Source organism: Panulirus ornatus, chromosome 71, assembly GCF_036320965.1.
Source record: "Panulirus ornatus isolate Po-2019 chromosome 71, ASM3632096v1, whole genome shotgun sequence".
NCBI classification, from domain to species: Eukaryota; Metazoa; Arthropoda; class Malacostraca; order Decapoda; family Palinuridae; genus Panulirus; species Panulirus ornatus.
The window spans coordinates 15970934-15993433 of NC_092294.1; the positions used below are offsets into that span (position 1 = coordinate 15970934).

Here is a 22500-nt window from a genome sequence, read left to right on the forward strand (position 1 = left end):
AAGGTCACACAGGCGTGGAGATGGGTGGGTGGGGGTAAAAAATCCGCCATTCGACATCATGCCAGGGAAAGGGAGGGAGGGTGGTGGGTGGTGGAGGGAGGGTGGGGGTGGGGGAGGGAGGGAGTTGGAGGGGGGAGGAGGTGGGGGAGTGGAGGGAGGGAGGTGGAGGAGGGAGTGGGGGTGGGGGAGGGAGGTGGGGGATGAAGGGGGTGGGGGAGTGGAAGGAGGTGAGGGAGGGAGGAAGGAAGGGGGTGGAGGGGTAGGTGGGTGGAGGAGGGAGTGGGGGTGGGGGAGGGAGGAGGGAGGTGGGGGATTGCAGGGAGGTGGGGGATGAGGGGGTGGGGGAGTGGAGGGAGGAAGTAGAGGGAGGGAGGGGGAGTGGAGGGAGGAGGTGGGGAGGGAGGGAGGTGGGGGAGTGGAGGGAGGGAGGAGGTGAGGAGGGAGGGGGTGGGGAAGTGGAGGGAGGGAGGGTGGGGAAGTGGAGGGAGGGAGGGTGGGGAAGTGGAGGGAGGAAGGGTGGGGAAGTGGAGGGAGGCAGGGTGGGGAAGTGGAGGGAGGCAGGGTGGGGAAGTGGAGGGAGGGAGGGTGGGGAAGTGGAGGGAGTGGAGGGAGGGGGAGGGGCAGGACACATGTAATGCAATCCTTTTTCAAAACCCTTAAGATAAGAAGTCCAATCTTAGAGTAATGTGTTTCTAACCTCTAATGCGCCTCTTCATTCAAAGTCCACACTGCTTTCTTTTTCTTTCTTTTCTTTCTTTCGAGTCTGTGAAATGGAGTTGGATTTTTTTCAACAGGGTTCGAATCCCGTCCATATTGAAGCAAGAACTTCTTTCGCTCCTCTGTCTCCTCTTCTTTCATTCCTGTGTCTCCTCTTCTTTCATTCCTGTGCCTCCTCTTCTTTCATCCTTGTGCCTCCTCTTCTTTCACTCCTTACCCCCTCTCTTCTTTCCCCCCTCTCTTCATTCACTCTTCCTCTCCCTTCTTTCACTCACCCCTCCCTTCTTTCACTCCTACCCCTCCCTTCTTTCACTCACCCTCCCTTCTTTCACTCACCCCTCCCTTCTTTCACTCCTACCCCTCCCTTCTTTCACTCACCCTCCCTTCTTTCACTCTTACCCCTCTCTTCTTTCACTCTTACCCCTCTCTTCTTTCACTCTTACCCCTCTCTTCTTTCACTCCTACCCCTCTCTTCTTTCACTCCCCCCACCTCCCTCTTCCTTCACTCCCTCCTTCCTTCAAGTCATCAGAAACCTTTAGCCTCAGCTAAATCAGCTAAGGCTTAGTAATCAGCTAAGGCAGCCTCGCCTCAGCTAAATCAGCTAAGGCTTAGTGATCAGCTAAGGCAGCCTCGCCTCAGCTAAATCAGCTAAGGCTTAGTAATCAGCTAAGACAGCCTAGCCTCAGCTAAATCAGCTAAGGCTTAGTAATCAGCAAAGACAGCCTAGCCTCAGCTAAATCAGCTAAGGCTTAGTAATCAGCTAAGACAGCCTAGCCTCAGCTAAATCAGCTATGGCTTAGTAATCAGCTAAGACAGCCTAGCCTCAGCTAAATCAGCTAAGGCTTAGTAATCAGCTAAGACAGCCTAGCCTCAGCTAAATCAGCTAAGGCTTAGTAATAAGCTAAGGCAGCCTAGCCTCAGCTAAATCAGCTAAGGCAGCCTAGCCTCAGCTAAGTATAACTGGGTGTCAGCTATAATTACCGCTGGACAGCTAAGATTCACCGCGTCAGCTATAAGTCATAGCGAGTCAGCTAAAAAAAAAGCTATCAATAGAGCTAAGCTTTATAAAGTCAAGCTTAGCTAAGCTAATACAGTCATGCTTAAGTCAAGCTTAGCTAAGCTAATAAAGTCAAGCTTAAGTCAAAGCTTAGCTAAGCTAATAAAGTCATGCTTAAGTCAAGCTTAGCTAAGCTAATAAACTCTAAACTCAAGCTTAGCTAAGCTAATAAAGTCATGCTTAAGTAAAGCTTAGCTAAGCTAATAGTCATGCTTAAGTCAAGCTTAGCTAAGCTAATAGTCATGCTTAAGTCAAGCTTAGCTAAGCTAATAAACTCTAAAGTCAAGCTTAGCTAAGCTAATAAAGTCATGCTTAACTCAAGCTCAGCTAAGCTAATAAACTCATGCTTAAGTCAAGCTTAGCCAAGCTAATAAACTCTAAAGTCAAGCTTAGCTAAGCTAATAAACTCATACTTAAGTCAAGCTTAGCTAAGCTAATAAACTCTAAAGTCAAGCTTAGCTAAGCTAATAAAGTCATGCTTAAGTAAAGCTTAGCTAAGCTAATAGTCATGCTTAAGTCAAGCTTAGCTAAGCTAATAAACTCTAAAGTCAAGCTTAGCTAAGCTAATAAACTCATGCTTAAGTAAAGCTTAGCTAAGCTAATAGTCATGCTTAAGTCAAGCTTAGCTAAGCTAATAAACTCTAAAGTCAAGCTTAGCTAAGCTAATAAACTCATGCTTAAGTCAAGCTTAGCCAAGCTAATAAACTCTAAAGTCAAGCTTAGCTAAGCTAATAAACTCATGCTTAAGTAAAGCTTAGCTAAGCTAATAAACTCTAAAGTCAAGCTTAGCTAAGCTAATAAACTCATGCTTAAGTAAAGCTCAGCTAAGCTAATAAACTCATGCTTAAGTCAAGCTTAGCCAAGCTAATAAACTCTAAAGTCAAGCTTAGCTAAGCTAATAAACTCATGCTTAAGTAAAGCTTAGCTAAGCTAATAAACTCTAAAGTCAAGCTTAGCTAAGCTAATAAACTCATGCTTAAGTAAAGCTCAGCTAAGCTAATAAACTCATGCTTAAGTCAAGCTTAGCTAAGCTAATAAACTCATGCTTAAGTAAAGCTCAGCTAAGCTAATAAACTCATGCTTAAGTCAAGCTTAGCCAAGCTAATAAACTCTAAAGTCAAGCTTAGCTAAGCTAATAAACTCTAAAGTCAAGCTTAGCTAAGCTAATAAACTCTAAAGTCAAGCTTAGCTAAGCTAATAAACTCTAAAGTCAAGCTTAGCTAAGCTAATAAATTCATGCTTAAGTCAAGCTTAGCTAAGCTAATAAACTCATGCTTAAGTCAAGCTTAGCTAAGCTAATAAACTCTAAAGTCAAGCTTAGCTAAGCTAATAAACTCATGCTTAAGTCAAGCTTAGCTAAGCTAATAAACTCTAAAGTCAAGCTTAGCTTAGCTAATAAACTCATGCTTAAGCTTAGATCACGGCGGTTTAAGCGCTTGAGAATGAAGGCAGTGATTATCCAGTTATCCGGGGGGGGGGGGATTATCCAAAGCTTAACCCACGAGTCAAGCTTGAATTATCTGGGGCGAGATAAATAAAACTTTTGAGCGAGACTTTTCGAACTTTATATAGTTTTCTCACTAGGGTATCGTAACGTATCGATCAGTGAACGGAGAGAAATGACATTAAAGAATAATATAAGAATATAAAACTCATGAACACAAGATTAATATATATATATAATACATATATATATATATATATATATAAAATATATATATACGATATACCATTGCTGTAAGACGTGGGAGGTGCAAAGGATGGAGAGGAAAGGCAATGTAACATCCTCTATAGACACTCCGTAACTACTGTCTTGAGCCGGCATCGCCGAGCTACTTATACTCCCAGGCCGCGCTGCCAGCCGCATAACCAACTTCCACAAACTCCAAACTTCGACAAGTCCAAACAATATATCCTTGTTAACTGCTCCGGGGTAAGTGTAATGGCACTAACTTTCACCATGGAAGGTGCAAATAAACACGCGAGATCAGAGGTATAGGTACAGAATACACGTAAGAGTCAGGTAGCCATACTGGGCCCAAGACACGTACCGTAATGTCTTTAAATGTTTACACACATCAATTTCCTTTTTAGGTTTTTTGGAGACAACACGTGGCAATTTTGGAGACAACACGTGGCAATATACATTTGAACGTGCGAGAGAAAATCTTAATCATTTTGTTCATCTGATCTCACAATCGTGTTCAGCATGGGAAGTAGGTGTTATCAATAATAATAATAATAATAATAATAATAATAATAATAATAATAATAATAGATAATAATAATAATAATAATAATGATAATAATAATAATAATGATAATAATAATAATAATAATAATAATAATAATAATAATATAACAAGCGTATGAATATTAATCATTAGTATAATTACATTAATAATAATAATAATAATAATAATAATAATGATAATAATAATAATAATAATTTACCTTCAACTTATTGGCAAAAAACTGATAATCTATTGGTGGGACAATTGGCTCTGAAAATTCATCTGTTCTCTATATAACCCAAAGAGTAGAGCGTATATATAGATATACATATGTAGATATACATATATGTAGATATACATATTTAATTACTATGTGATTACCATTTATGCGTTCCCGTCTCTTAACCCTGCATATATATATATATATATATATATATATATATATATATATATATATATATATATATATATATATATATATATATATATATATAAGTACACGCGGAACATAAAGGACCTTTACACCTTCAGAGTTAAACAATATGACACGGAGACGAAAAAGTCTGAGAACATACCATCTTGTACGAGTTACCGAGTGATCCTTGAGAGACCTATCGTTCACTGGTGCCAAGACTGTTTCTTGTGCCAGTGTAAAACGTGCCTACAATCGTATGTGTATGTGTGTGTGTGTGTGTGTGTGTGTGTGTGTGTGTGATCCTAGCCTGAAACGCGTCTGGGTCCTGTACGGCTATGGTTACAAACGACCCTGACCTGTGATTGCACTGCTGGCATGCGAAACACTCCAGGTGGTACACGTTATTTCTGGCCCTCATCACCATCTCGAAGGCTGGGATGACCTTGGAACAAGCAGAGCAGTAGCCCGTTGTCCCAAACAACCTGTTGAGGGGGTCAAGGTCAAGGTAGGTCAGGTCAGGTTCACTGAGAAAGCTTGTGTGACCTCCCTCTGAGGTCACGTATACTCTTAAAAGGTCATGTGTTGTTCCCAGGTCACCCAGGAAGGTCATGTAAGCCAAACTTAATCAGTTACTGAGGTCAAGGAGGCTGCAAAAAGGTCATGTGAACCAGAGGTTCAAGGTCACATCTCTGAGGTCAGGTATACTCTTAAAAGGTCATGTGAACCAGAGGTTCAAGGTCAGGCAAGGGTCAGGTCAGGTCAGGGACTGTACACCCAAAGTTACTACAATATTAATGGGTTTAATTATGTCAGGTCATTTAAGTTCAGGTCACCCTGGTGCATAACCCGTCATTAAGCAACAGATTCTAAGAACCATTAATTGAGAAAATTAATATTTAAGTTACAATTGAAAAAAAAAAAATTTACATGCACTAAATTTATCAAATTTGGTATATGACCAAAATGTAATTTTTATTTCAAGAACACTTGAAGTATTAACCATACCATCATCTTGATTATGACACGTAAATAAATGCATTAAACCATACCACCATCTTGATTATGACACGTAAATAAATGCATTAACCATACCACCATCTTGATTATGACACGTAAATAAATGCATTAACCATACCACCATCTTGATTATGACACGTAAATAAATGCATTAACCATACCACCATCTTGATTATGACACGTAAATAAATGCATTAACCATACCACCATCTTGATTATGACACGTAAATAAATGCATTAACCATACCACCATCTTGATTATGACACGTAAATAAATGCATTAACCATACCACCATCTTGATTATGACACGTAAACAAATGCATTAACCATACCACCATCTTGATTATGACACGTAAATAAATGCATTAACCATACCACCATCTTGATCATGACACGTAAATAAATGCATTAACCATACCACCATCTTGATTATGACACGTAAACAAATGCATTAAATATTTTCTAAATACAGAATTCTTTAGTCTTATTTTACTAATAGTGAAATTTTGGGGTTTTCCTGTATAACTGTTGAGTTATTACTTCATATGAAACGAAGGAAGAACTTGAGAACCATCGAACACGAAGTGAAGGGAACACACAAACCACCTGAAGGGTTGTAATTGGCTTCCGAGGCCAAATGAGGATCATCGAAGTCCCCCTTCACCAAGAGGAACATCGAAGTCCTCCTTCACCAAGAGGAACATCGAAGTCCTCCTTCACCAAGAGGAACATCGAAGTCCTCCTTCACCAAGAGGAACATCGAAGTCCTCCTTCACCAAGAGGAACATCGAAGTCCTCCTTCACCAAGAGGATCATCGAAGTCCTCCTTCACCAAGAGGAACATCGAAGTCCTCCTTCACCAAGAGGAACATCGAAGTCCTCCTTCACCAAGAGGATCATCGAAGTCCTCCTTCACCAAGAGGAACATCGAAGTCCTCCTTCACCAAGAGGATCATCGAAGTCCTCCTTCACCAAGAGGATCATCGAAGTCCTCCTTCACCAAGAGGAACATCGAAGTCCTCCTTCACCAAGAGGATCATCGAAGTCCTCCTTCACCAAGAGGATCATCGAAGTCCTCCTTCACCAAGAGGAACATCGAAGTCCTCCTTCACCAAGAGGAACATCGAAGTCCTCCTTCACCAAGAGGATCATCGAAGTCCTCCTTCACCAAGAGGAACATCGAAGTCCTCCTTCACCAAGAGGATCATCGAAGTCCTCCTTCACCAAGAGGAAAATCGAAGTCCACCTTCACCAAGAGGAACATCGAAGTCCTCCTTCACCAAGAGGATCATCGAAGTCCTCCTTCACCAAGAGGAACATCGAAGTCCTCCTTCATCAAGAGGAACATCGAACTCCTCCTTCATCAAGAGGAACATCGAAGTCTCCCTTCATCAAGAGGAACATCGAAGTCCACCTTCACTAAGAGGATCATCGAAGTCCACCTTCACCAAGAGGAACATCGAAGTCCTCCTTCGCCAAGAGGAACATCGAAGTCCTCCTTCACCAAGAGGTACATCGAAGTCAGGTCTCTCACCTCAGGTAATCCCTCCTGCAGAGGATCAGATTCCCCTTCGTGAAGAGCGTCGAACCCACTTCTCCGAGCCGACAGTCACAGCAGCCACACTTCAGGCAGTCCTCGTGCCAGTACATCTCCAGCGCCTTCAGCAGGTACCTGAAGGAGGCGGTGAAGAAGGAGCTGAAGAAGGAGTTGAAGATTTTTTTTGGGGGGTGTTGACTCCTCTCATGACGTGAAAGGGGAAGCTGGTGGCCTACTTGGGTGTGTGTGTGTGTGTTCTATAGGTACCTGAAGGAGGCGGTGAAGAAGGAGCTGAAGAAGGTCAAGATTTTTTTTTTGGGGTGTGGTGTTGTCGACTCTCGCGACGACAAAGGGAAGCAGGTGGCCTACTTGGGTGTGTGTGTGTGTGTGTGTGTTCTATAGGTACCTGAAGGAGGCGGTGAAGAGGGAGCTGAAGGAGGCGGTGAAGAAGGAGCTGAAGAAGGAGGTGAAGATTTCTTTTGTGTGGGTGGTGTATTGTTGACGTCTCGCGACGAGAGAAAGGGAAGCGGGTGGCCTGCTTGGGTGTGTGTGTGTGTGTGTGTGTGATCTATTCGGTCAACCTCCAAGAGGACGATGGTTCGAGCCCTAGGGACACGACGGGACGACCCTTCTGACTGAGTGACTGACTGACTCCACCCCCCTCACAACGACCCCTGGGGTGAGTGAAAGGACGTACGACCGATCCCTCACAAGTACGACTTCTTCAACAAGACGGGACGAGTTGGTTGGTACGACGACGCGACCCTAAACACCTGGTCACTGTGGCCAAGGGTCGTACCGTCGTGGCCAAGGGTCGTACCGTCGTGGCCAAGGATCGTACCGTCGTGTTCAAGGGTCGTACCGTCGTGGCCAAGGGTCGTACCGTCGTGCTCAAGGATCGTACCGTCGTGCTCAAGGGTCGTACCGTCGTGCTCAAGGGTCGTACCATCGTGCTCAAGGGTCGTACCGTCGTGCTCGAGGGGTAGTAACGTCGTGCTCAAGGATCGTACCGTCGTGCTCAAGGATCGTACCGTCGTGCTCAAGGGTCGTACCGTCGTGCTCAAGGGTCATACCGTCGTGCTCAAGGGTCGTACCGTCGTGCTCAAGGATCGTACCGTCGTGTGCTCAAGGGTCGTACCGTCGTGCTCAAGGGTCGTACCGTCGTGCTCAAGGTTCGTGCACCGTCGTGCTCAAGGGTCGTACCGTCGTGCTCAAGGGTCGTAACTGGGTTAAATCACCCAGTTAAATTACCCAAATGATATAATCAGGTAAAAACAAACAGACACCAATTGTTACGTTAACTACCACTACTTAAATATTAAACAGCAATTGTAGGTTATGACCCTTAGGGTCAAGGGGTTGTGGGTTAAGACACTTATCGTTGTGGGGTTGTTAGGGCTTAAACTTAAGTCCCTTACTTAAGATTTTGGGGATTTTAGGGCTTAAACTTAAGTCCCTTACTTAAGATTTTGGGGATTTTAGGGCTTAAAGACCTTTAAGATTTTGGGGATTTTAGGGCTTAAAGACCTTTAAGATTTTGGGGATTTTAAGGCTTAAACTTAAGACCCTTAAGATTTTGGGGATTTTAGGGCTTAAACTTAAGGCCTTTAAGATTTTGGGGATTTTAGGGCTTAAACTTAAGACCCTTAAGATTTTGGGGGATTTTAGGGCTAAGGGTTACGTCCCTTACAATTGAGGGGTTATTAAGGTTGTAAGCTAATTCCCTTAGAATTTAGGGATTTTAGGGTTGTAAGTTAATTTCCTATTAACTAAGGGCAGAGGTGTTGTCAGGGTTGTTATTTCTCTTGGGGTCAATGGGTAGTTAAGGGTTGTTGAACTCTCGAAGGGTCAAAGGGTTGTTAGGGGTCGTCCAATCCCTAAGGGTCGAGAGGTCGTGAGAGGTCAGCAAGTCCCTAATGATCGACGGGTTGTTAGGCGTGGCAGGTCAAGTCCCTAACGATCGAAGGGTTGTTAGGCATGGTAGGTCAAGTCCCTAATGATCGAAGGGGTTGTTAGGCGTGGCAGGTCAAGTCCCTAACGATCGAGTGGCTGTTAGGCGTGGCAGCTCAAGTCCCTAATGATCGAAAGGGTTGTTAGGCGTGGCAGGTCAAGTCCCAAATGATCGAAGCGGGCTGTTAGGCATGGCAGGTCAAGTCCCTAATGATCGTAAGGGTTGTTAGGCGTGGCAGGTCAAGTCCCTAACGATCGAAGGGGCTGTTAGACGTGGCAGGTCAAGTCCCTAATGATCGAAAGGGTTGTTAGGCGTGGCAGGTCAAGTCCCTAACGATCGAAGGGGCTGTTAGACGTGGCAGGTCAAGTCCCTAATGATCGAAGGGTTGTTAGGCATGGCAGCTCAAGTCCCTAACGATCGAGTGGCTGTTAGACCTGGCAGGTCAAGTCCCTAACGATCGAATGGGGCTGTTAGACCTGGCAGCTCAAGTCCCTAACGATCGAAAGGGTTGTTAGGCGTGGCAGGTCAAGTCCCTAGTGATCGAGGGGTTGTTAGCCGTGGCAGGTCAAGTCCCTAACGATCGAAGGGGCTGTTAGACGTGGCAGGTCAAGTCCCTAATGATCGAAGGGTTGTTAGGCGTGGCAGGTCAAGTCCCTAATGATCGAAGGGGTTGTTAGGCGTGGCAGGTCAAGTCCCTAACGATCGAAGGGGCTGTTAGACGTGGCAGGTCAAGTCCCTAATGATCGAAGGGTTGTTAGGCGTGGCAGGTCAAGTCCCTAACGATCGAAGGGTTGTTAGACCTGGCAGCTCAAGTCCCTAACGATCGAAAGGGGGCTGGTTAGGCATAGCAGCAGCTCAAAGTCCAAAATAACCCCCCAAAGAGAGAGAGGAGAGGGCCAGTTCGCATCTCAAACCTACAAAAGACCCAATGAGAGAAAGGGGGTCAAAGGGGGTCGTTAGGGTGGGGCTAACCACCCCATTCCATCTCACCTGTCGTTAATGCGTTTTCCACAGCCGGCACAATCTTGGGGGCTGGTGTTTCGCTCGGTTTCAGTCACTGGTTTCATGGTCATCTGTGTGGGGGGAACGAGGCGAGGTCAAAAACGAGGCGAGGTCAAAAACACACAGGGGTTAGAAGAGCGAGGTCAAAAACACACAGGGGTTAGAAGAGCGAGGTCAAAAACACACAGGGGGTTAGAAGAGCGAGGTCAAAAACACACAGGGGGTTAGAAGAGCGAGGTCAAAAACACACAGGGGTTAGAGGAGCGAGGTCAAAAACACACAGGGGTTAGAAGAGCGAGGTCAAAAACACACAGGGGTTAGAAGAGCGAGGTCAAAAACACACTGGGGTTAGAAGAGCGAGGTCAAAAACACACAGGGGTTAGAATAGCGAGGTCAAAAACACACAGGGGGTTAGAAGAGCGAGGTCAAAAACACACAGGGGGTTAGAAGAGCGAGGTCAAAAACACACAGGGGGCTAAAAGAGCGAGGTCAAAAACACACAGGGGGTTAGAAGAGCGAGGTCAAAAACACACAGGGGGTTAGAAGAGCGAGGTCAAAAACACACAGGGGGTTAGAAGAGCGAGGTCAAAAACACACAGGGGTTAGAAGAGCGAGGTCAAAAACACACAGGGGTTAGAAGAGCGAGGTCAAAAACACACAGGGGTTAGAAGAGCGAGGTCAAAAACACACAGGGGTTAGAAGAGCGAGGTCAAAAACACACAGGGGTTAGAAGAGCGAGGTCAAAAACACACAAGGGTTAGAAGAGCGAGGTCAAAAACACACAGGGGTTAGAAGAGCGAGGTCAAAAACACACAAGGGTTAGAAGAGCGAGGTCAAAAACACACAGGGGTTAGAAGAGCGAGGTCAAAAACACACAGGGGTTAGAAGAGCGAGGTCAAAAACACACAGGGGTTAGAAGAGCGAGGTCAAAAACACACAGGGGTTAGAAGAGCGAGGTCAAAAACACACAGGGGTTAGAATAGCGAGGTCAAAAACACACAGGGGTTAGAAGAGCGAGGTCAAAAACACACAGGGGTTAGAAGAGCGAGGTCAAAAACACACAGGGGTTAGAAGAGCGAGGTCAAAAACAAAGGAATTGTCACTGGATAAATTACTATGTCTTATATATAAGTTACTTTATCTATCGACCCACCAAAAAAAAATATGATAGATAATTGACAGGAATAAATATTATGTCAACAAAAATAATCTGATAATAATAATTACAATAATAAATCACTGTATTAATAATAATAATAATAATAATTATAGTCATTATTATTATTATTATTATTATTATTATTATTATCAATATTATCATTATTATTATAATAATCACTATAATAATGATAATAATAATAATAATAATAATAATAATAATGATAATAATAATAACATTAATAATAACCTCAAGCGGGCGGAGTACGGCAACACCACATTAATCTCAAAACCTTACGTCATCTAATTCAAAAACCAATCCCAAACCAATCAAAAAATACCTAAGATTAAGAAAAAATTTGGCAAATACCTCCTAAGTCAAACATCCACATACTTCTAATATATATATATATATATATATATATATATATATATATATATATATATATATATATATATATATATATTCCTATGAGTCCACGGGGAAAATGAAACACGTAAAAGTTCCCAAGTGCACTTTCGTGTAATAATCACATCACACACACACACACACACACACACACACACACACACATATATATATATATATATATATATATATATATATATATATATATATATATATATATATATATATATTAGCCTTTTTGAGAACATGATAAAAATGGCTTCGCCGTTTCTCAAAAATGTCAAAATACACCGAATGGGGTCAACCCCCCCCTCCCCCCTCAAAAAAAAGGAGAAAAAAACATATAAATAAAAAAATATACAATGAAAAAAATTTCATTTGAATATGGTACTGAGCCGGTGTGACCTCAAACCCAAAAATAATGTTTTTATATACACACCAAGATTTTGTAGGACACATACACACACACACCAGCCATCATCTGGTCTACATGTATAATAATAATAATAATAATAATAATAATAATAATAACAATAATAATAATAATAATAATAATTATTATTATTATTATTATTATTAATGATTATTATTAGAAGGAACAGAGAAGGGGGCCAGGTGAGGATATTCCCTCAAAGGCCCAGTCCTCTGTTCTTAGCGCTACCTCGCTAATGCGGGAAATGGCGAATAGTATGAAAGAAAAGAAAGAAAATAATAATAATAATAATAATAATAATAATAATAATAATAATAATAATAATAATAGCCATTATCATTATTATTATCATTATTATTATCAGTTATTATTATTATTATTATTATTATTATTATTATTATTATTATTAAGAAATTGAAATAGTTTCCTGGCGCTACCTCGCTGACGCGGAAGACGGCGATCTAGTATAATAATAATAATAATAATAATAATAATAATAATAAGAATGAATAATAATACGAAGAAATAATAATAATAATAATAATAATAATAATAATAATAATAATAATAATAATAAGAATGAATAATAATAATACGAAGAAGAAATAATAATAATAATAATAATAATAAAAATAATAATAATAATAATAATAATAATAATAATAATAATAATAATAAAAATAATAATAAAAATGAATAATAATAATACGAAGAAGAAATAATAATAATAATAATAATAATAATAATAATCCCGTGTTTCTTGTTTTTTGAAAATCAATAAATAATAAATGAATTTATATATACCATCAAGTTGAAAGCGTTCAACGAGAGGGTTGTGTTCTAATGTTTAACGACAGGTTGATCGTCCGCTCAACGACGCATTAATCTACCGCTCAACGACGCATTAATCTACCGCTCAACGACGCATTAATCTACCGCTCAATGACGCATTAATCTACCGCTCAACGACGCATTAATCTACCGCTCACCGACGCATTAATCTACCGCTCAACGACGCATTAATCTACCGCTCAACGACGCATTAATCTACCGCTCAACGACGCATTAATCTACCGCTCAACGAAGAATGAATCCACCGCTCAAAGGCGCATTGGCCTGCCGCTCAACGACGCATTAGCCTGCCGCTCAACGACGCATTAATCTACCGCTCAACGAAGAATGAATCTACCGCTCAACGACGCATTAGCCTGCCGCTCAACGACGCATTAATCTACCGCTCAACGACGCATTAATCTACCGCTCAACGACGCATTAATCTACCGCTCAACGAAGAATGAATCCACCGCTCAACGACGCATTAGCCTGCCGCTCAACGACGCATTAATCTACCGCTCAACGACGCATTAATCTACCGCTCAACGACGCATTAATCTACCGCTCAACGACGCATTAATCTACCGCTCAACGACGAATAAATCTACCGCTCAACGACGCATTAGCCTACCGCTCAACGACACACGAATCTACCGCTCAACGACGAATGAATCTACCGCTCAACGACGAATGAATCTACCGCTCAACGAAGAATGAATCTACCGCTCAACGACGCAGTAATCTACCGCTCAACGACGCATTAATCTACCGCTCAACGAAGAATGAATCTACCGCTCAACGACGCATTAGCCTACCGCTCAACGACACATGAATCTACCGCTCAACGACGAATGAATCTACCGCTCAACGACGCATTAATCTACCGCTCAACGAAGCATAAATCCACCGCTCAACGAAGCATGAATCTACCGCTCAACGACGCATCAGGTCGATCCGTCCACAACGCGTGCATCGAGCGTTTAACGAAGCACCAACCCCCCCCCCCAACCTTCCCAGTGTTCAACGACACAGAAATTCGTACCGTTCGACCAATCCATGTAATCCAATGTACATTCGACTACAGCATTGATCACCGTTAATCGCGTGGGGGGGGGGGGGGGGGCGGGCGCGTGCGCCCGCCCGCCCCGCCACACACACACCGTATGAAGTCGGCCGACCGACCCGACCCACCCCGACCACACACACACACACACACACACACACACACACACACAGACCTCATCTCGTGAGGCCAAAGGGGGGAGGGGGTCTTCTACATGGGGGGGAGTAGGGAGGGGGAGGGGGGTCTTCTACATGGGGGGGGAGTAGGGAGGGAGGGGGGTCTTCTACATGGGGGGGGGGTGGTTCACACACAGACCCCCCTCCTCCTCTCCCCCCCCTCTCTCCCCTCGTGAGGACGTACCTCACAGTGAACGCGATATATGCGGTAACTCACGGACCATAGGAAGGGGGGTGGGGTGGTCTCTTTAGAGGAATTAGAAGACCCTATAGCCCAACAGGCCCCCCCACACACCCCCTCCCTTCCTTCCCCCACAACACGCCTTTTCGGGGTTGCCCCACAGACCAGAGGGGAAAGGGGGAGGGGTCTTTTAGAGAAATTATAAGACCCTAAAGACCCCCCCCGGGGGAGGGTCTTTTAGAGAAATTATAAGACCCTAAAGACCCCCCAGGGGGGGTCTTTTAGAGAAATTATAAGACCCTAAAGACCCCCCAGGGGGAGGGGTCTTTTAGAGAAATTATAAGACCCTAAAGACCCCCCCAGGGGGGGTCTTTTAGAGAAATCATAAGACCCTAAAGGACCCCCAACACAACACTACTTTTGGGGGGTTAGTCACAGACCAAAGGGGGTCTTTTTAGAGAAACCATAGAAACCATAAGACCCTATAAACCCCTTCTAACACAAATTTTAGGAGGTTACCCACAGACCTGAGAGAGAGGGGGGCAGAGGGGGGGAGGTCTTTTGACAAATCATAAGACTCCAAAGACCACCCCACAACACTCCTTTTGGAAGGTCTTAGGAGAAATAGGAAAGACCCTATACCCGGCTTTCCCCCCCCCCCCCCACCCCCACAACACTACTTTTTATGGAGGGGGCGAGGTTCTCTCGACCCCCCCACACACCCCACCACACACCCCCACACACACACCCCACACACTCCCCCCACACACACCCCATCACACACCCCACCCTCCCACACACATCCCATCACACTCCCCCCCACACACACACCCCACCACACACACCCCACCACACACACACCCCACCACACACCCCACCACACACACACCCCCACACACACACCCTACCCCACACACACTCCACCCCCCCACACACACACCCCACCCCCACACACACACCCCACACACACCCCACCACACACACCCCCCACACACACACACACACCCACACACCCCACCATCGCCTTACTATCTAAACGTCGAAGACTTATCACCCAAAAGTTCCAAGTGTCTTGGGAGAGGTGTGCGTGGGGGTGTGGGGTTCGTTGGGTGGGGTTCGTTAGGTGGGGTTCGCTGTGTGGGGTTCGCTGGGTGGGGTCCGTTGGGTGGGCTGGTGAGTCGGGTTCGTTAGGTGGGGTTCGTTGGGTAGGGTTCGTTGGGTGGGGTTCGTTGGGTGGGGTGGTGAGTAGGATTCGTTGGGTGGGGTTCGTTGGGTGGGGTCCGTTAGGTGAGGTGGTGAGTAGGGTTCGTTGGGTGGTGGGTTCGCCGGGTCCGTTAGGTAGGGTTCGTTAGGTGGGGTCCGTTAGGTAGGGTCCGTTGGGTAGGGTTCGTTAGGTGGGGTCCGTAAGGTGGGGTTCGCTAGGTGAGGTGGTGAGTAGGGTTCGTTGGGTGGTGGGTTCGCCGGGTCCGTTAGGTTAGGTTAGGTGGGGTCCGTTAGGTAGGGTCCGTTGGTTGGTGGGGTGGTTCGTTGGGTGGTGGTGGTGGTCCGAAACCAGCAGCTGCCAAACTTAAGTTATTCATAACCCCCCCTCCTCAACCCCTTACCCACCCCCTCCTCAACCCCTCACCCACCCCCTCCTCAACCCCTCACCCACCCCCTCCTCAACCCCTCACCCACCCCCTCCTCAACCCCTCACCTACCCCCTCCTCAAACCCTCACCCACCCCCTCCTCAACCCCTCACCCACCCCCTCCTCAACCCCTCACCCACCCCCTCCTCAACCCCTCACCCACCCCCTCCTCAACCCCTCACCCACCCCCTCCTCAACCCCTCACCCCCAACCCCTTTATCATGCCACGTCAAACAGCTCATGACTTCGATTTATGCGTTATTATGTATGATATTTGCTCTAGAAACCCCCCCCCCCCACACACTAACCCCCTCCACAAACCCCCTCCACAAACCCCCTTCCAGAGTCGTGTGTTACATATAAACATTACCAGATATGTCAGAAAAGAATATGTAATGGACTTCAATAAAGCAGTGAGTGGCTGGTCCGCGCGTTTTCTTTTCATTATTTTTTTGTTCGTTTTTAATCAACTTAAAAGCCACAGAAAACGCAGAAATTACATAGTACAAGATCATATATATATAAAGATATACCACGGATCTTTATATATATATATATATTCCTATGAGTCCACGGGGAAAATAAAACACGAAAAGTTCCCAAGTGCACTTTCGTGTCATAATCACATCATCTTGTGTCTCCCCTGATGATGTGATTATTACACGAAAGTGCACTTGGGAACTTTTCGTGTTTCATTTTCCCCGTGGACTCACAGGAAAAAATATATATATATATATATATATATATATATATATATATATATATATATATACATCATGGACCTTATATACATATAGATATAGATATATCAGGGATCATATATACATAATAGATATATCACACAGGTTTAGCGGAGAGTGAAAAAGTAATGTAATCTGAAAATGGGGATTGGGTGAATTCATGTAATTATGAAAAAGGCATTTTTTTTTTAATTTAATTTAAATTCTGCAAACGTGCGTTTTTCGTGGAGGCAGTTTATAATTTTTGGTAGTGATTTCGTGACATTAAATTTTAATTTTGATTTTCTGTAGTGATTTTGTGACATTAATTTTGATTCTAATTTTTGTAGTGATTTCGTGATATCAATTTCAATTTTCGTAGTGATTTCGTGACATTAATTTTGATTCTAATTCTTGTAGTGATTTCGTGACATTAATTTTAATTCTAAATTTTGTCGTGATTTCGTGATATTAATTTTTATTTTTATAGTGATTTCGTGATATTAATTTTTATTTTTGTAGTGATTTCGTGACATTAATTTTAATTCTAATTTTTGTAGTGATTTCGTGACATTAATTTTAATTCTAATTTTTGTAGTGATTTCGTGATATCAATTTCAATTTTCGTAGTGATTTCGTGACTTTAATTTTGATTCTAATTCTTGTAGTAATTTCGTGACATTAATTTTAATTCTAAATTTTGTAGTGATTTCGTGATATTAATTTTTATTTTTGTAGTGATTTCGTGACATTAATTTTACTTCTTGTAGTGATTTCGTGACATTAATTCTAATTTTTGTAGTGATTTCGTGACATTAATTCTAATTCTAATTTTTGTAGTGATTTCGTGACATTAATTCTAATTCTATTTTTTGTAGTGATTTCGCGACATTAATTCTAATTCTAATTTTTGTAGTGATTTCGTGACATTAATATATATTTTTTTTCTCGGGTCGTGTATAATCATTTCTCTCTCTCTCTCTCTCTCTCTCTCTCTCTCTCTCTCTCTCTGTCAACACAGACGCGGGTCACGCGACGGGAAATGTGGAGCTGTAAGACAGGGTGTGTGTGTGTGTGTGTGTGTGTGTGTGTGTGTGTGTGTGTGTGTGTGGGTGTGTGTGTGGGTGTGTGTGTGTGTGTGTGTGTGTGTGTGTGTGTGTGTGTGTGTGTGTGGGTGTGTGCGTGTGTGTGTGTGTGGCTCGCGTGCGCGCGGACAGAGCGGGGTTATCTGTCTCAATAGACCGAGACAGAAGGGCCGATATTGTCTATAAAAAACAGACAGACGGCCCGATACTGTCTATAAACACAGACAGAAGGCCCGCCAAAAAAACGCATTTTTGCTCTTACCCTATAAAACGTAAAACCACTCTTCCCCCCCCCCTGCCCGAAATACAACGCACCCTAGCTCTGTCCGATACCAAGCACTCTTGCTCTTACCCTATCACGTAAAACACCCTCTCTCCCCCACCCACCCTGACCGTCTCAACGCACCCCTTAGCCTCAAATCCGACCAAAACCACTCTTGCTCTTACCCTACCCAATGTTTAAAAACCCTTCCCCACCCACCCTGTCCGTACTACAACGCTCTACCCCTATCCGTACCAAAACACACTCTTCTCTTACCCTTATCAACGTAAAACACACTCTTCCCATCCCTGCCGTAATACAACGAAACTCAAAGCCTCTATCCGTACCAAAACACACTCTCTACCCTATCAAACGGTAAACACATCTTCCCACCCTGCCCGGGGGTAATACAACGCACTTGCCTCTATCCGTACCAAAACCACTCTTCTCTTACCCTATCAATGTAAAACACACTCTCCCCCACCCACCCTGTCCGTAACAACGCCTCTAGCCTCTGTCCGTACCAAAAACCCCCCAAAAACACCCCCCAAAAGCGTCGTTCCCTTACCCAAACCCCTTAATTCACACTCTTCCCCCACCCACCCTGTCCGTAACACAAAGGGACTCTAAGCTCTGTCCGTACAAACACATTTCTTTCCTCTTACCCTATCAACGTAAAACACATTTCTAACCCCCACCCACCCTGCCCGTAATACAACGCACCTAGCTCTGTCCGTACCAAACGCACTCTTGCTCTTACCCTATCAACGCAAAACACACTCTTCCCCCACCCGACACACCTCCACCACCCCCCCTGTCCGTAACTACAACGCACTCTAGCCTCTATCCGTACCAAAACGCACTCTTGCTCTTACCCTATCAACGTAAAACACACTCTTCCCCCACCCTGACCGTAATACAACGCACCCTAGCTACTGTCCGTACTACAACGCACTCTGCCTCTTACCCTATCAACGTAAAACACACTCTTCCCCCACCCTGACACACTCTTCACCACCCGCCCCTGTCCGTACTACAACGCACTCTAGCCTCTGTCCGTACCAAAACGCACTCTTGCTCTTACCCTATCAACGTAAAACACACTCTTCCCCCACCCTGACACACTCTTCACCACCCGCCCCTGTCCGTACTACAACGCACTCTAGCCTCTATCCGTACCAAAACACACTCTTCCTCTTACCCTATCAACGTAAAACACACTCTTCCCCCACCCTGACCGTAATACAACGCACCCTAGCTACTGTCCGTACTACAACGCACTCTGCCTCTTACCCTATCAACGTAAAACACACTCTTCCCCCACCCATCCCTGTCCGTAATACAACGCACTCAAGCCTCTGTCCGTACCAAAACACACTCTTCCTCTTACCCTATCAATGTAAAACACACTCTTCCCCCACCCACCCTGACCGTAATACAACGCACTCTAGCCTCTATCCGTACCAAAACGCACTCTTGCTCTTACCCTATCAACGTAAAACACACTCTTCCCCCCCGCACCCTGTCCGTAATACAACGCACTCTAACCTCTATCCGTACCAAAACGCACTCTTCCTCTTACCCTATCAACGTAAAACACACTCTTCCCCCACCCCTGACCGTAATACAACGCACTCTAGCCTATGCCCGTACCAAAACACACTCTTCCCCTTACCCTATCAACGTAAAACACACTCTTCCCCCACCCACCCTGACCGTAATACAACGCACTCTAGCTACTGTCCGTACCAAAACGCACTCTTGCTCTTACCCTATCAACGTAAAACACACTCTTCCCCCACCCACCCTGTCCGTAATACAACGCACCCTAGCTACTGTCCGTACCACAACGCACCCTAGCTACTGTCCGTACCAAAACGCACTCTTCCTCTTACCCTATCAACGTAAAACACACTCTTCCCCCCCCCCCACTCCTGTCCGTAATACAACGCACTCTAGCTTCTTTCCGTACCAAAACACACTCTTCCCCCACCCTGTCCGTATCACAACGCACTCTAACCTCTGTCCGTACCAAAACACACTCTTCCTCTTACCCTATCAACGCAACACACACTCTTTCCCCCCTCCTCCACCCCCTGTCCGTACTACAACGCACCCTAAGCCTCTGTCTGTACCACAACGCACCCTTTACCCCTCACCATAACACACTCTTCCCTTCATTACCCCCCCCCCCACACCACATTGTCTTCCTATCTACCCTTATCTACTCACTCTACCTACCTTCCAGCCTTACCCCCCCATTCAATTCTCCCTCCTCCCCCTCTTCCATCTTGCCCTTCGCCCAAACCCCCCCCTCCTCAACCCCTCTCTCCCCCCCTTAAATCTCCCCTCCCCCCTCGCGCGACCCTATCTACTCACTCTATCTACCTTCCAGCCTTCCTTCCCCCCCTATTCAATCCCCCCCTCTTCCACCTCCTCTTCCATCTTGCCCTTCGCCCAAACCCCCCCTCCTCAACCCCTCTCTCCCCCCCTTAAATCTCCCCTCCCCCCTCGCGCGACCCTATCTACTCACTCTATCTACCTTCCAGCCTTCCTTCCCCCCCTATTCAATCCCCCCCTCTTCCCCTCTTCCATCTTGCCCTTCGCCCAAACCCCCCCTCCTCAACCCTCCCCTCAAACTCCCCCTCCTCCTCCCCCTCCTCAACCCCTCTCCCTCCCCCCCTTAAATCTCCCCTCCCCTCCCTCGCGCGACCTTTCCCTCAACCAAAGGCCAGGTCGCCCACAGACATGACCTTTGTGATCATCCGTGATTACAAAGGCCCGTGGCTTTGGCACGCTCGCTCACAGCGGACGACGACCAGGGACGACCCTTGAGCACGACGGTACGACCCTTGAGCACGACGGTACGACCCTTGAGCACGACGGTACGACCCCTTGAGCACGACGGGACGACCCTTGAGCACGACGGTACGACCCTTGAGCACGACGGTACGACCCCTTGAGCACGACGGTACGACCCTTGAGCACGACGGTACGACCCCTTGAGCACGACGGTACGATCATTGAGCACGACGGTACGACCCCTTGAGCACGACGGTACGACCAGTGAAGAACGACGGTACGACCCTTGAGCACGACGGTACGATCCTTGAACACGACGGTACACGACCCTTGAACACGACGGTACGACCCTTGAGCACGACGGTACGACCCTTGAGCACGACGGTACGACCCTTGAGCACAACGGTACGACCCTTGAGTACGACGGTACGACCCCTTGAGCACGACGGTACGATCCTTGAACACGACGGTACGACCCTTGAGCACGACGGTACGACCCCTTGAGCACGACGGTACGACCCCTTGAGCACGACGGTACGACCCTTGAGCACGACGGTACGACCCTTGAGCACGACGGTACGACCCCTTGAGCACGACGGTACGACCCCTTGAACACGACGGTACGACCAGTGAAGAACGACGGTACGACCCTTGAGCACGACGGTACGATCCTTGAACACGACGGTACACGACCCTTGAACACGACGGTACGACCCTTGAGCACGACGGTACGACCCTTGAGCACGACGGTACGACCCTTGAGCACGACGGTACGACCCTTGAACACGACGGTACGACCCTTGAGCACGACGGTACGATCCTTGAGCACGACGGTACGACCCCTTGAGCACGACGGTACGACCCTTGAAGCACGACGGTACGATCATGGGGAACGACGGTACGACCCCTTGAGCACGACGGTACGACCAGTGAAGAACGACGGTACGACCCTTGAGCACGACGGTACGATCCTTGAACACGACGGTACGATCATTGAGCACGACGGTACGACCCCTTGAGCACGACGGTACGACCAGTGAAGAACGACGGTACGACCCTTGAACACGACGGTACGATCCTTGAGCACGTACTACGGTGCGACCCTTGAGCACGAAGGTACGACCCTTGAGCACGACGGTACGATCATTGAGCACGACGGTACGACCCCTTGAGCACGACGGTACGACCAGTGAAGAACGACGGTACGACCCTTGAGCACGACGGTACGATCCTTGAACACGACGGTACGATCATTGAGCACGACGGTACGACCCCTTGAGCACGACGGTACGACCAGTGAAGAACGACGGTACGACCCTTGAGCACGACGGTACGATCCTTGAACACGACGGTACGATCCTTGAGCACGTACGACGGTACGACCCTTGAGCACGAAGGTACGACCCTTGAGCACGACGGTACGATCCTTGAGCACGACGGTACGACCCCTTGAGCACGACGGTACTACCCCTTGAGCACGATGGTACGATCCTTGAGCACGACGGTACGACCCCTTGAGCACGACGGTACGACCCCTTGAGCACGACGGTACGACCCCTTGAGCACGACGGTACGACCCCTTGAGCACGACGGTACGACCCCTTGAGCACGACGGTACGACCCTTGAGCACGACGGTACGTACGATCCCTTGAGCACGACGGTACGACCCCTTGAGCACGACGGTACGTACGACCCCTTGAGCACGACGGTACGACCCCTTGAGCACGACGGTACGACCCCTTGAGCACGACGGTACGTACGATCCCTTGAGCACGACGGTACTACCCCTTGAGCACGATGGTACGACCCCTTGAGC

At 46.1% G+C, this 22500-nt stretch overlaps 1 protein-coding gene across 1 annotated transcript in view; it reads right to left on the reverse strand.

The window, feature by feature from the left end:
- Positions 1 to 22500, reverse strand: part of LOC139747987 (LIM domain only protein 3-like) — a 53684-nt gene that overhangs the window by 10184 nt on the left and 21000 nt on the right. Inside the window, exons 2-4 of the mRNA XM_071660514.1 lie at positions 9921 to 10003; positions 6977 to 7114; positions 4781 to 4906 (exon numbers count right to left, since the gene is read on the reverse strand). Coding sequence (XP_071516615.1) covers positions 4781 to 4906; positions 6977 to 7114; positions 9921 to 10003 — 347 coding nt within the window. The remainder of the gene's footprint in view (positions 1 to 4780; positions 4907 to 6976; positions 7115 to 9920; positions 10004 to 22500) is intronic.